The sequence below is a fragment of the Ranitomeya variabilis genome, chromosome 3 (genome assembly GCF_051348905.1).
Source record: "Ranitomeya variabilis isolate aRanVar5 chromosome 3, aRanVar5.hap1, whole genome shotgun sequence".
Lineage (NCBI taxonomy): Eukaryota > Metazoa > Chordata > Amphibia > Anura > Dendrobatidae > Ranitomeya > Ranitomeya variabilis.
This window is the reverse complement of record NC_135234.1, coordinates 136585964-136602062: the sequence shown is the minus strand read 5'-3', so window position 1 is coordinate 136602062 and position 16099 is coordinate 136585964. Positions and strand designations below refer to the sequence as shown.

Sequence of the window (16099 nt, the reverse complement as noted above, 5' to 3'; positions counted from 1 at the left end):
ACTCAAATGCGGTGACATCCTAAGAAAGGAAAAGAAGCGAGGTTTATCGTTGTAAAATCTTATAATAATAATAATAATAATAATAATAATATATATTATCACTTACATATTGATATAATCAACCAGGGCCTAGGGAAAGTGTATGATACAGATTCTGAAGGTCTTGTCATTTGAGCATCTGTCCCATGCATGTCAAAAGCTAGAGGTTGCTTGTCAAGCTCAGCTATATTTGGATGACTAACGTTACTTCTAGCCGGTAAACAAAATATAAGTAGGCAACATAGCATGAGGTAATGCATAGAGTCATAAGGAATATTCTGGAATCTACTTTTATGGTATAGGCAATGGACATAGAACTGGATCACCTTATGTGGATATTATGTAGGAGAAAATAGTAACCCATGAAAGTCTATGGGACGATAGGGTATATAAACCCGTCTCTTTCAAGCATGGGTCAGTCCTCATACCTTGAGACTCTCTACATGGACGAACACATCATGCCACAAGACCATATGTAAGATCAATGCTTGCTTTCATTTTCTTTTTAACCTAATACTTAAATTTGTGTGCAATGAACTTATAATTTACTTTTTCTTCATTTTTGTAATCATTTTTTGAATGAGTTCTGCTTTATCCACACAAATCTATTTTTGCTTTTCTTCCCAATCCTCACTGAGATACTTTTTCTAACATTTTTGCGAGCCAGTGCCAGATCTGATTTTTGTCTTTTGTGTGAGGAATTTCAGCCTTTTCAGGGGGGAGGTTGCCAAAACACCTGTTTGAGTTGTTAAAGGCGCAGAAATTCCACTATATCGTGTTACAAAAGTCAGACAGAATCTACAGAAGTGAGGATACGTGCTGCAAGTCCCATCCGGACGGAGCTCTGAAGGATCAGTAAAGACACAAGAGGATCTTCCTCCATTTGACGATTGGATCAATCCAGGAGGAAAAGAAATTCCGTAGGTAAGAAAAATGGAGTTTATCCATGAATATTCTAAGAAAAGTAATATACAGTTTCAGTTTGTTCATAGCCATACAAATGCACAATTATGGTCTAGTTTGTATAGTCAATGTGAAGCAGAGAATCTTAAAATTGATAAGAGGTTTTTTTCTGTAAAAAAGTTACAAAGGAAGCTTCAGAATGTCATGCATATGGTCCGAGTGTACAATAATTTAGTTTTTGATAAAACTGAAACTCAGACACAAATATGTACTATTACACAAGACATTGATCATACTGACATACAAGGTGGCACACATGAAGCTGACGGGGATTACTTTGACTGTCCAAATTGTTTGATATTGTCTGAACATATTGAACAATTGGAAGATCAAATTGATAGCAGAACGGAATTATTGTCCAAATTGAGACAAGATATTAAAAAAGCTTCTGTTGTTACACGATCAAAAGACCAAGAAGACAATGCTGCTTCTGCATCATTTATACCTGACACACAAGAATTGGATGAATCAGTAGATTTACATGCAGAAGAATTACAATGGAAAAAATTCCATAACAGAGCTGCACGCATTAATCTAAAAATACACGACCAGTTAATGAAAATTTCAAAAGACATTCCAAAATTCAATGACAAGATGGATGCCTTTTACAATGCAGACATTTTTGAATCAAACACAGACAAATACAATCTTAATGATGAACAGAAAAACAAGATTTTCAAAGTATGGTTACCCTCACATACGGGAAGAAGGTTACAGGCCACACCCAGATTAAATGAGAACCATGAATTGACACATAGTACAAGAGAGGACAGACTTAGGCAATTAAATTCTTACATCACGGGAGAATCGTCTCCGAATGCTGAAATTCTGGAACAATTAAAAACTAATATTAATGAGGATCCATTTGCATTTTTGGTAAAATTTGAGCAGGCCTATAGAATGGTGATGGAGATTGGGCCTAATCAGGAGCCAACATCCATGATCAGATTTTTTGTGAAAAAGTTCAAATATTTGGATCCTGCCTCAGAGCAGATGGCTAGTACTCAGCCATCATTGCAAGAAGCAACAGTTTTTATCGACAGAGTAAGGAGTGTCATGATTCTCAATGGCGAGAGAACATAGCCCAGCATATATGAGAACTAGCTCTTGGAAGATGGAAACTATACTGACCATGAACTAAACCTGCCGCACAACTAGAAGTGGCCGGGTAGCATGCCTACGTTTTTTTATCCCTAGATGCCCAGCGCCAGCCGGAGAACTACCTAATCCTAGCAGAGGAAAAGACAGTCCTGGCTCACCTCTAGAGAAATTTTCCCAAAAGGCAGACAGAGGCCCCCACATATATTGGCGGTGATTTTAGATGAAATGACAAACGTAGTATGAAAATAGGTTTAGCAAAATCGAGGTCCGCTTACTAGATAGCATGAAGACAGAAAGGGCACTTTCATGGTCAGCAGAAAACCCTATCAAAACACCATCCAGAAATTACTTTAAGACTCTAGCATTAACTCATAACACCAGAGTGGCAATTTCCGCTCACAAGAGCTTTCCAGACACAGTAACGAAACAGCAGCTGTGAACAGGAACAAAATGCAAAAACACACAAGGACAAAAGTCCAACTTAGCTGGGAGTTGTCTAGTAGCAGGAACATGCACAGAAAGGCTACTGATTACATTGTTGACCGGCATGAAACTGACAGAGGAGCAAGGTTATATAGCGACTCCCACATCCTGATAGGAGCAGGTGAACAGAGGGGATGATGCACACAAGTTAAATTCCACAAGTGGCCACCGGGGGAGCCCAGAATCCAATTTCACAACAGTACCCCCCCCTCAAGGAGGGGGCACCGAACCCTCACCAGAACCACCAGGGCGATCAGGATGAGCCCTATGAAAGGCACGGACAAGATCGGAGGCATGAACATCAGAGGCAGTGACCCAAGAATTATCCTCCTGACCGTATCCCTTCCATTTGACCAGATACTGGAGTTTCCGTCTGGAAACACGAGAGTCCAAGATCTTTTCCACAACGTACTCCAACTCACCCTCAACCAACACCGGAGCAGGAGGCTCAACGGAAGGCACAGCTGGTACCTCATACCTGCGCAACAATGACCGATGAAAAACATTATGAATCGAAAAGGATGCAGGGAGGTCCAAACGGAAGGACACAGGGTTAAGAATCTCCAATATCTTGTACGGGCCGATGAACCGAGGCTTAAACTTAGGAGAAGAAACCCTCATAGGGACAAAACGAGAAGACAACCACACCAAGTCCCCAACACAAAGCCGAGGACCAACACGACGACGGCGGTTGGCAAAAAGCTGAGTCTTCTCCTGGGACAACTTCAAATTGTCCACCACCTGCCCCCAAATCTGATGCAACCTCTCCACCACAGCATCCACTCCAGGACAATCCGAAGATTCCACTTGACCGGAGGAAAATCGAGGATGAAACCCCGAATTACAGAAAAACGGGGACACCAAGGTGGCAGAGCTGGCCCGATTATTGAGGGCGAACTCCGCCAAAGGCAAAAAAGCAACCCAATCATCCTGATCCGCAGACACAAAACACCTCAAATATGTCTCCAAGGTCTGATTAGTCCGCTCGGTCTGGCCATTAGTCTGAGGATGGAAAGCAGACGAAAAGGACAAATCTATGCCCATCCTAGCACAGAATGCCCGCCAAAATCTAGACACGAATTGGGTCCCTCTGTCCGAAACGATATTCTCCGGAATACCATGCAAACGAACAACATTTTGAAAAAACAGAGGAACCAACTCGGAAGAAGAAGGCAACTTAGGCAAGGGAACCAGATGGACCATCTTAGAGAAACGGTCACACACCACCCAGATGACAGACATCTTCTGAGAAACAGGCAGATCCGAAATAAAATCCATCGAGATGTGCGTCCAAGGCCTCTTCGGGATAGGCAAGGGTAACAACAATCCACTAGCCCGAGAACAACAAGGCTTGGCCCGAGCACAAACGTCACAAGACTGCACAAAGCCTCGCACATCTCGTGACAGGGAAGGCCACCAGAAGGACCTTGCCACCAAATCCCTGGTACCAAAGATTCCAGGATGACCTGCCAACGCAGAAGAATGAACCTCAGAGATGACTCTACTGGTCCAATCATCAGGAACAAACAGTCTACCAGGTGGGCAACGATCAGGTCTATCCGCCTGAAACTCCTGCAAGGCCCGCCGCAGGTCTGGAGAAACGGCAGACAATATCACTCCATCTTTAAGGATACCTGTGGGCTCAGAATTACCAGGGGAGTCAGGCTCAAAACTCCTAGAAAGGGCATCCGCCTTAACATTCTTAGAACCCGGTAGGTAAGACACCACAAAATTAAACCGAGAGAAAAACAACGACCAGCGCGCTTGTCTAGGATTCAGGCGCCTGGCAGACTCAAGGTAAATTAAATTTTTGTGGTCAGTCAATACCACCACCTGATGTCTGGCCCCCTCAAGCCAGTGACGCCACTCCTCAAAAGCCCACTTCATGGCCAAAAGCTCCCGATTCCCAATATCATAATTCCGCTCGGCGGACGAAAATTTACGGGAAAAAAAAGCACAAGGTCTCATCACGGAGCAGTCGGAACTTCTCTGCGACAACACCGCCCCAGCTCCGATTTCAGAAGCGTCGACCTCAACCTGAAAAGGAAGAGCAACATCAGGCTGACGCAACACTGGGGCGGAAGAAAAGCGGCGCTTGAGCTCCCGAAAGGCCTCCACAGCATCAGGGGACCAATCAGCAACATCAGCACCCTTCTTAGTCAAATCAGTCAATGGTTTTACAACATCAGAAAAACCAGCAATAAATCGACGATAAAAGTTAGCAAAGCCCAAAAATTTCTGAAGACTCTTAAGAGAAGAGGGTTGCATCCAATCACCAATAGCCTGAACCTTGACAGGATCCATCTCGATGGAAGAGGGGGAAAAAATGTATCCCAAGAAGGAAATCTTCTGAACCCCAAAAACACACTTAGAACCCTTCACACACAAGGAATTAGACCGCAAAACCTGAAAAACCCTCCTGACCTGCTGGACATGAGAGTCCCAGTCATCCGAAAAAATCAGAATATCATCCAGATACACAATCATAAATTTATCCAAATAATCGCGGAAAATGTCATGCATAAAGGACTGGAAGACTGAAGGGGCATTTGAAAGACCAAAAGGCATCACCAAATACTCAAAATGGCCCTCGGGCGTATTAAATGCGGTTTTCCACTCATCCCCCTGCTTGATTCGCACCAAATTATACGCCCCACGGAGATCAATCTTAGAGAACCACTTGGCCCCCTTTATACGAGCAAACAAATCAGTAAGCAGTGGTAACGGATATTGATATTTAACCGTGATTTTATTCAAAAGTCGATAATCAATACACGGCCTCAAAGAGCTGTCTTTCTTAGACACAAAGAAAAAACCGGCTCCTAAGGGAGATGACGAAGGACGAATATGTCCCTTTTCCAAGGACTCCTTTATATATTCTCGCATAGCAGCGTGTTCAGGCACAGACAGATTAAATAAATGACCCTTAGGGTATTTACTACCCGGGATCAAGTCTATGGCACAATCGCACTCCCGGTGCGGAGGTAGTGAACCAACCTTGGGTTCTTCAAAAACGTCACGAAAGTCAGACAAGAATTCAGGAATCTCAGAGGGAATAGATGATGAAATGGAAACCAAAGGTACGTCCCCATGAGTTCCTTTACATCCCCAGCTTAACACAGACATAGCTCTCCAGTCGAGGACTGGGTTATGAGATTGCAGCCATGGCAATCCCAGCACCAAAACATCATGTAGATTATACAGCACCAGAAAGCGAATAACCTCCTGGTGATCCGGATTAACACGCATAGTCACTTGTGTCCAGTATTGTGGTTTATTACTAGCCAATGGGGTGGAGTCAATCCCTTTCAGAGGTATCGGAGCCTCCAATGGCTCCAAATCATACCCACAGCGTTTGGCAAAGGACCAATCCATAAGACTCAAAGCAGCGCCAGAGTCGACATAGGCGTCCGCGGTAATAGATGACAAAGAACAAATCAGGGTCACAGATAGAATAAACTTAGACTGTAAAGTGCTAATTGAAACAGACTTGTCAGGCTTCTTAGTACGCTTAAAGCATGCTGATATAACATGAGTTGAATCACCACAATAGAAGCACAACCCATTTTTTCGTCTAAAATTCTGCCGCTCGCTTCTGGACAGAATTCTATCACATTGCATATTTTCTGGCGTTTTCTCAGTAGACACCGCCAAATGGTGCACAGGTTTGCGCTCCCGCAGACGCCTATCGATCTGAATAGCCATCGTCATGGACTCATTCAGACTCGCAGGCACAGGGAACCCCACCATAACATCCTTAATGGCATCAGAGAGACCTTCTCTGAAAATCGCCGCCAGGGCGCACTCATTCCACTGAGTAAGCACAGACCATTTGCGGAATTTTTGGCAGTATATTTCAGCTTCATCTTGCCCCTGAGACAAGGACATCAAGGCCTTTTCCGCCTGAAGCTCTAAATGAGGTTCCTCATAAAGCAACCCCAAGGCCAGAAAAAACGCATCCACATTGAGCAACGCAGGATCCCCTGGTGCCAATGCAAAAGCCCAGTCTTGAGGGTCGCCCCGGAGCAAGGAAATTACAATCCTGACCTGCTGTGCAGGGTCTCCGGCAGAGCGAGACTTCAGGGACAAAAACAATTTGCAATTATTTTTAAAATTTTGAAAGTGAGATCTATTCCCCGAGAAGAATTCAGGCAAAGGAATTCTAGGCTCAGACATAGGTGCATGAACAACAAAATCTTGCAAATTTTGTACCTTTGTGGCGAGATTATTCAAACCTGTAGCTACACTCTGAAGATCCATTTGAAACAGGTGAACACAGAGCCATTCAAGGATTAGAAGGAGAGGAAGAGAGGAAGGCTGCAGTATAGGCAGACTAGCAAGTGATTCAATTAAGAGCACACTCAGAACTAGAGGGAAAAAAAAAAAAAAAAAAAAATTGTAGCAGACTTCTTTTTTCTCTCCTTTCTCAGCCAGTAATTTAACCCTTTTTTGGGCCGGTCAAACTGTCATGATTCTCAATGGCGAGAGAACATAGCCCAGCATATATGAGAACTAGCTCTTGGAAGATGGAAACTATACTGACCATGAACTAAACCTGCCGCACAACTAGAAGTGGCCGGGTAGCATGCCTACGTTTTTTTATCCCTAGATGCCCAGCGCCAGCCGGAGAACTACCTAATCCTAGCAGAGGAAAAGACAGTCCTGGCTCACCTCTAGAGAAATTTTCCCAAAAGGCAGACAGAGGCCCCCACATATATTGGCGGTGATTTTAGATGAAATGACAAACGTAGTATGAAAATAGGTTTAGCAAAATCGAGGTCCGCTTACTAGATAGCATGAAGACAGAAAGGGCACTTTCATGGTCAGCAGAAAACCCTATCAAAACACCATCCAGAAATTACTTTAAGACTCTAGCATTAACTCATAACACCAGAGTGGCAATTTCCGCTCACAAGAGCTTTCCAGACACAGTAACGAAACAGCAGCTGTGAACAGGAACAAAATGCAAAAACACACAAGGACAAAAGTCCAACTTAGCTGGGAGTTGTCTAGTAGCAGGAACATGCACAGAAAGGCTACTGATTACATTGTTGACCGGCATGAAACTGACAGAGGAGCAAGGTTATATAGCGACTCCCACATCCTGATAGGAGCAGGTGAACAGAGGGGATGATGCACACAAGTTAAATTCCACAAGTGGCCACCGGGGGAGCCCAGAATCCAATTTCACAACAAAGGAGATCCATGAAGCAAAATCAGGTGAAGGCTAAAATAGCTGTAATTCATGAAAAGGAGGACAATCAGCTGAAATTTAGACCCACAGTAACATTCAAGAGCAGAGATTACGTGGATCAAAGAGGTAAAAATACTACACAAAGAAACAATATCCATTGTTATTTCTGTGGTATACCTGGACACTTAAAGTGGCAATGCAGAAAATTCTTGAGAGCAGAAGCAGAGACAGGTACACAAGGGACAGGTAATCTTGGAAGGGAAAACGGTCTCATGCCAAAATTATCCACCAGACCTTCTGCACCTCCATTACAGTCTAATGCCCCCACTCACACTGACAACAGACAAACGCAGTCTCCATATGCACCATTAATCAGACAGATCAGAGAGATGACAGTTAAGGAGACTGAGTCCAGAAAAAGAATGCCGAGTGCTTTCAAAAAGGACGCTGGACTTCTCCCATCCCCTTCATCTTTCTGACAATCACAGACAATTCCAACACCTCATCCACTGGAATTTGTGACTCGAGTTACATTAGATGAATGTGGAAGACCATTTGTCAAGGTAAATCTAGCAGGATGTTGTATTTCTCATTGATACAGGAGCCCAATTAAGCGTCACAAATCTTGATCTGAAGCTACAACCAGATTCACCAGTTTGTACAATTGTTAGTTTTAGTGGAAAAGGTGGAACCAGAGCAACCTTAGTTACTGATGTGATATTGGAAATACCTAGTTCTTTCAAAACAGGAATTGACATTTGGTATTGTCGTGACTCTGAAAATATACTTGGCACAGATTTTATGCAGAAATTTGGATGGGTTGTTGATCTAGGAAATCAAGTGATCTGGAAGGATTCTAATGGTTGTAAACCTGTAGTCATTGATCCTAGTGATTATAGCCATGTTGGAAGTATTTGCTTAAATGATGTTGTGTCAGCAGATCATCTGTGGCCTGAAACTGGTGGTGATGAGGTATTGACAGAAATTGTACAGCTTTTTCCTTCTCTTTGGGCTCAGTTCAGGAATGAAGTAGGGACCATGAAAGATGTTATTGTAAATATCGAGGGGCGCGATTCTCCACCCCAGCGTCAGTATAAATTGCCTCCAGAATCAATTGAGTCTATGTCAAAGATCATACAGGAATTGTTAAAGCAAGGTGTCATCTGAAAGGCTAATTCTGTAAGTAACAATCCTTTGTGGTGTGTTTTGAAGTCTGATGGTTCTTATCGGATGATATTGGATCTGCGGATGTTTAATAAACATACTCCCAATGTAGCACCCATTGTTGCAGATACTCATGACATGATGGCAAGGTTGAATGCAAAGGCAAAATACTTTTCTGTACTAGACATCAGTAATGGTTTTTTCAGTATACCTCTTGAAAAGAGTTGTCAGTACAAGTTTGCTTTTACTTTCTTGGATGAGCAATACCTGTTTTGTAGGTTACCTCAGGGAGCTCATTTGTCACCGAGCATCTTTCATCAGGCATTGGCAAAGGTATTATCTAAATTTTCAAGGCCTGATTGTATTTTGCAGTACGTGGATGATATTTTATTGTCTACAGAAGATAAAGAGTCACATGTTTCACTTCTGAAAGAATTGTTTGAACTGCTGCATGATGCAGGGTTGAAATTGAACACTAAGAAGGTCAAATTGATGCAGACTGAGGTCAGATTCTTAGGGGTATTATTGAGTCCAGGAAAAAGGCAACCACTGCAGGAAAGGATCGAGGCAATTGCTTCTTTGCCAGTTCCAACATCACACAAGGCAGTACGACATTTCTTGGGTCTTATAAATTTTTCAAGGGAGTTCATTGAGAATTTTGCAGACAAGGCCCGGCCTTTGTATGATCTTTTAAGAGTTGAAAATAGTGAGTACTTTGGTCCTTGGGGTGATGAACAACAAACCTCATTTGAACAATTGAAAATGAATTTACAAACTGCACCTGCTTTGTCCACAGTAGATCCTACGGCTCCATTTGCTTTGCAAGTGCACACATCAGAGACTTCTGTGTTTGCTGTGTTGCTGCAGTTGCAAGGAGAAGAGTGGAGAATTTTGGGCTATTTTTCTAAGCTTCTCTCACCTGTTGAAAGAGGGTTTGAGACATGTGCAAGACACCTGGTAGGTGTGTACTTTGCAGTCAAAGCAACTGAACACATTGTTGGGTTCAACAAAATCACTTTGCAAACTCCTCATTCTACACTAAAACTTCTCTTTGAGAATAATATCCCAGGTGTGTCACATCAGAGATTTGCTCATTGGTTACTGTCATTGTCTCCCAAACAAATTGAGGTAGATTACAAAGCCAAATATGTTCTTTCTCAGTTGATGCAATATGAAGGACAAACTCATGATTGTTTGCAGTCTTTTCAGGATCCATGTCCATCACTTTTCAGACGGAAGGCAGAGGCAACAGATGAACCAATTTTTGTTGATGGTTCCAGATTTTATGCAGATGGACACTACTATTCAGGATATTCCATTTTTTATCCCAAAAGAGAACAGGTAGTAAAACACAAATTACCAAGTCATTTTTCAGCTCAAAGGGCAGAACTAGAAGCAGTAAAAATGGTACTACAGCTGAACGAAGCTGATGATCATTGTCCCATTGTAATCTACAGTGATAGCTCCTATGTTGTTAGATCACTGACAGATTATTTGCCAGTTTGGGAAAAGAGAGGCTATGTAGATTCTTCGAATAAGACTCTTGTACATAGTGACACACTGAAAACAATTTTCAAAATAGCATCAAAAAACCCTAATGGTTTTGCTATTGTCAAAGTGCCAGCCCATAAAAAATCTGATGATGAGTTATCTGTAGGAAATGCTACTGCAGATAGGTTAGCCAAAGAGGCAGCCCTGACAGGAGAAGAAGTGTTTCAACCAGAGACTATTGAGCTTTTAGCAGTTCAAAGAACGGACACGCATATCCCCTCTTTTGCGGAAGAACAGGAGAAAGACACATCTCTTGTTGCTTCCCGGGTTGATCCAAAACCTCCCTTTGTTTGTGAAAACGGGGTTTTGTGTCATGACTTAAATGGGGAGTTGCGTCCTGTTGTACCAAAACATCTACAGGCTGAGTTCACAAAATATAATCATGAAAGTTTGGGTCATTTGGGCCAACAGAAATTGTTAGACATTCTCAGAGAGAAATTTTACTGGGAAAAGATGGAAGAGACAGTACAAAGTATTGTCCAATCATGTCTCATTTGTGCCCAAATCAATCCAAGACCGAAAGGACAGAAACCGCCACTACTCCGAACCGCACCTGCAGATGGTCCATGGTCTACACTACAAATCGACTACATTGGTCCGTTACCATCAGGTAAAAATGGTCTCAGGTATGCATTGGTTGTGGTAGATGTTTTTTCCAAATGGGTTGAAATTTTACCTGTCAGAAAAGATGATGCTTTGTCTACAGCTAGAGCATTAGTTAATCATGTCTTTTGTACTTGGGGGATCCCAAGAATGATCTCCTCTGATAGAGGAAGTCACTTTACAGGAAAAATCATGCAAGCCCTACTATTCTAGGGGTACAACAACAGTTCCATGTACCTTACCATCCACAGTCTGCTGGTATTGTGGAAAGGATGAATAGGACAATAAAATCCAGAATTGCCAAGATGCTATTGGACAAAGGCAATACTTGGGTTGATGCCGTACCTTTTGTATTGTTGAGTGTGAGAGGAACAACTTCTTCCACAACTCAGTTCACTCCTTTTGAACTAATGACAGGAAGAAAAATGCCATTGATTTTTCCACATGAACCATTTTTGTCCACACCTCAAAAAGATGCTGTTGCAAGATCCAAATGGTTGCAATTGTTGCAGGAAAATTTGAAAACAATTCTTCCACATGCTGCATCAAGAATGCAGAGAATGGAGCCACCATATGAGTCCAAATTCAAAAAAGGGGCTCAGGTGATGATCAAAACTTTCAGGAAGAATGGACCTTGGGAAAGTAACTGGGAAGGTCCCTTTGATATCATTGAAACCATGGGACAAGTTATGATTCTTGTGCAACGAGCATCTAATGTGGTTAAAAATACCCGCAGGCAACAAAGAGTGTGGGTACATGTTGATCAATGCAAATTGTATATTGCAAAATAATGATACTGTATTTCTTTTAGGAAGAAATGGATTCCAATAAGAACTGGAATACGAAACACCATGACCTTGATGGAAGGGATTCAACACCAATCCTTCGGAAGAAGACGACAGTTCCCAGGAAAAGCTACTATCTGATGGGAATCGCATTTCTGCTGCTATGTACTATTTCAACTGTGATCTACGCAGAAGACATCTTACATCGTGAAACAGACACTAGTGAAGTGAATGAACCTTTCAAAAGAACTCTACATTCGAGGAAACCAAGAGGATCAAGTCTACAAAACCTTAAAGATGAAGATATACCGGACAATTCAGTAGATATTACTGGAAACATTTGCATGGGTTATGGGGTGAAATGCTGTATTGAGCTACACTTCATACACGACACTAACATAACATTACATGCTACCACAGGACCTAAGGCTGGGTTTATACAGTTACAAGGAGATTATGTACACAATAATAAGACGGGTACATGGGAATGTAATCCTACAGATGTGTTATACTGGAATATAGAGATAAGAGGTGAAGAAAAAGCTGTGTGGTCAGGAGATATTACAAATGATATGATCACAAAAGGGAAAGTTGGAACATCCAAAACAGATATTTGGTTGAAAACACAACTTTTTGGGAAAACTTTAGATCCTTCATTACTTTCTATTACAGAAGGAGATGAAGATTGGGTAAAAACATGGAATTTCCAGATAACTAGAGAACCAGTACAAGTACAGGTATCTGTAATTTTTACAGTAACAAATACTATAGTTCCAGAAGTAAGGGTTACACCACACGCAGTACAGAGCCAAGAAAATATGTCTCCTTTGTCATTAAAATGCAACACAAGGTTAGAGTTACCTTCGGAATCTCTGTTAACCTGGACCAAAGATAAATTATTTTTGGGAAGTTTTTCAAATGGTCCAACAAATGTTATACACAGAGGTCAATCCGGAAATGTGAGATGGTTGAATAAGAATTTTATTTTTTCTGTAGATAATCCATCTCCTAAGGATTCTGGACTTTACAAATGTTGCGTTTTAACGAAAAATAATTACAAACAATGCAAAGATGTAAATGTAAATATATGGTCAGCAGTAGATAATGTTTGTACACAGACAAGATTTCAACCATCTACTCCTTTCCAAATTAACCAATTCCAATCTAAACCTATATTACGAGATGGAGTGTTTATGACTATGATATGGACTTTTAACATGTCTAATTGGAAAATTTCTTCTAGATATCCCCAATGTCAATCACATCTCATTAATATGGAAATGGGAATAGAACAATGGTTTGGGAAAAGAACTCCAACACAAGTTAGAAGTAAGAGGGGAGTGTTGGAAGGTATTTTGGGGGGATTAGGTACAGTAGGAAGTCTAATTAACACTATGGACATACATACACTTAAATCAGATTTGGAAAATATTGGGTATATCGGAGGTAAAGGAGTAAAAATTCAGAAAAGTTTGAATCAAGATCTTGAGAAGATGGTTTTGACTACTGCTACTGTATTGGGGTCTTCTGTATCACATCTACAAGATGCTACTTTAGCATTAATAGAAAGTGAACAGGAATCTCAAGTGGCCAAAACATGTCCAGAAATCCAGATTGAATATTCCACCAATCTGAAAATGATTGCACAAGCATTACAAAGTGGAATTACTCCTTTAGGACTAATGAAAAATTTGCCTACAGAATATAGTTTTGCATTAAGTCATACAGATTTGTGGGTGAATAAGTGGTTAGGATGTGACCAGGATATTTGTGTAGGAACATCACTGATTCCAGTGTCGGGAAGAGAAGAAACCCTAGTTCCTATAACTGTTCTGGGAATTCCTGTTAGTCACACACAATTGCTATATTATCAATTACAGTACACAGACTTTGCATTTGACAGAACAAACACTGAACAATTAGACATTTCTTCATGTTTAAATTTTGTTTCTAAGGTAATGTGTTTACCTGGACAGGATAAAGTCATTTATCATTCATGTTTCAATAATCATACCTCATGTCATGCCAGAGTTGAGAATGTACACACGATCCATGACTTGGTGACACCAGTAAGCGCTAATAAGATTTGTTTCCAAGTTATGTCAGAGAAAGAAGTGGTTTCTGCATACTTTTCATCCTGTGTACATGCTGAAAATCTGACAATAGGTTTATATTGTATCGAGGGAAATGTGAAAACTCTCTCAAAGAAGGAAGGAAGTATTAATATTACGTTAATAGGTTCAAGAAATCTAAAAATCCTTCCAATACAGTTCAATTTGTCCCAAATAAATAATTTTCCTTGGAATATGTGGACAAATGCGATAAAGAAAGACAAGGGTTTGTTAAATTTATTAACAAAACAATTAAAAGAAGCTGAAATTGTATTCAGACATGAGCAAGGTAATTTAAATGATATTGAACATGAATGGACGAGTATGTCAGGCTCATCTTGGTGGGAAAATTTAGGAAAATCAGTAACTAGTTGGACACAGTCTTCAATGAAAATGGCAGTAGGAAATGTATTATCTAATCCGATTGTTATTATATTTATTATAGTTTTGCTGTGTATAATATATCAAATAGTTACTATGTGTAAAATTAAGAACATTTATAAAAAGATAAAGATAGAAATGAAAAAGGAAGATGACATTTTGAGAGAAATGCTGAAAAGAAAAATATAATTCTCTAATCTAATTTTAGTTTTCAAAACTCAGGTGACATTCGAGACAGATGTCAATACAAGGTTTTCAGAATAAAGAATGAATGTGATACGAATGGTGAGAGAAAGATTTTAGGGTTAATTATGATATTCTCAAATCATAATCAGGGGGGAATGTAAAATCTTATAATAATAATAATAATAATAATAATAATAATATATATTATCACTTACATATTGATGTAATCAACCAGGGCCTAGGGAAAGTGTATGATACAGATTCTGAAGGTCTTGTCATTTGAGCATCTGTCCCATGCATGTCAAAAGCTAGAGGTTGCTTGTCAAGCTCAGCTATATTTGGATGACTAACGTTACTTCTAGCCGGTAAACAAAATATAAGTAGGCAACATAGCATGAGGTAATGCATAGAGTCATAAGGAATATTCTGGAATCTACTTTTATGGTATAGGCAATGGACATAGAACTGGATCACCTTATGTGGATATTATGTAGGAGAAAATAGTAACCCATGAAAGTCTATGGGACGATAGGGTATATAAACCCGTCTCTTTCAAGCATGGGTCAGTCCTCATACCTTGAGACTCTCTACATGGACGAACACATCATGCCACAAGACCATATGCAAGATCAATGCTTGCTTTCATTTTCTTTTTAACCTAATACTTAAATTTGTGTGCAATGAACTTATAATTTACTTTTTCTTCATTTTTGTAATCATTTTTTGAATGGACATTAAATGAGTTCTGTTTTATCCACACAAATCTATTTTTGCTTTTCTTCCCAATCCTCACTGAGATACTTTTTCTAACAATCGTGGAGAAGTGAGAAACGAGATTGCAGCAAAAAGGAGATAAAGCCAGTAGGAGTCGTGCCGTAAGATCGAGGCAACATCCTACTGAGGCGCGTAGCCGGTGGCCGGAACGCCGAGGAAGTATTAGGCTCCAAGCAATACTTCAAACAGCGGCAGGACAGTTAATTTTAGGTTGGTTGTCTCACCTAAATCACCTAAGCAGACATAGGGGGCAATTGTGGGAGAGGGGCGACGCTAGGGTCCCGGAAGAACTCCAGGCCTACCCGTCATACGGGTGCGTCCTATCTATATCATCTGGGGGACGGAGAAAGAACATCAAAATAGATACAAGTTGTGAGAAAGAAGAACATCAGAAACAGACACAACAGTTGTGAGGACTATCCCGTGGAGCTCAGCAGGGAGGTACTACAACACACAGGCGCTAGAAGGTAGGCACTGATTTCCACCTGCAAAGGGAACTCTGGATGTGCCTTTGGACCGGCCGGTCTCAGCCAGCCCTGTTAGCAGTACTCCGGATTGAGGATCCTGAAGCCTTCAGTAAAGAGGTAAAGAGACAGCAACCCTGTGTCCTCGTTATTCATCGCGACCTGCACCACGCACCATCATCACATCTTTCATTGGACGCCCCTTAGCAGGGTCATGGACCGGGTCTAGCCACCGTGACGACCCCAGAACTGAGACTGAGAGGCCCCAGTACCGAGTACCCCGCGGCCCTGCGTCTGGGG

At 41.2% G+C, this 16099-nt stretch overlaps 1 protein-coding gene across 1 annotated transcript; it reads left to right on the top strand.

Annotated features, from left to right (window-relative positions):
- The first annotated feature begins 838 nt into the window (after window positions 1-838).
- LOC143817633 (uncharacterized) lies at window positions 839-15055 on the top strand. Its single transcript, XM_077299125.1, has 3 exons — window positions 839-963; window positions 11910-14448; window positions 15012-15055. The coding sequence occupies exons 2-3, from the start codon at window positions 11916-11918 to the stop codon at window positions 15053-15055; spliced, it is 2577 nt and encodes an 858-aa protein (XP_077155240.1). The 5' UTR covers window positions 839-963; window positions 11910-11915.
- The last annotated feature ends 1044 nt before the right edge of the window (window positions 15056-16099 follow it).

Excerpts from the sequence above, each read along its gene's own strand:
- LOC143817633 (XM_077299125.1), top strand. The coding sequence starts at position 11,916 with ATGGATTCCAATAAGAACTGGAATACGAAACACCATGACCTTGATGGA. Across the intron at positions 14,449-15,011 it reads ATTTATTATAGTTTTGCTGT|GCAATGGACATAGAACTGGA; the intron begins GTATAATATATC and ends TTTATGGTATAG.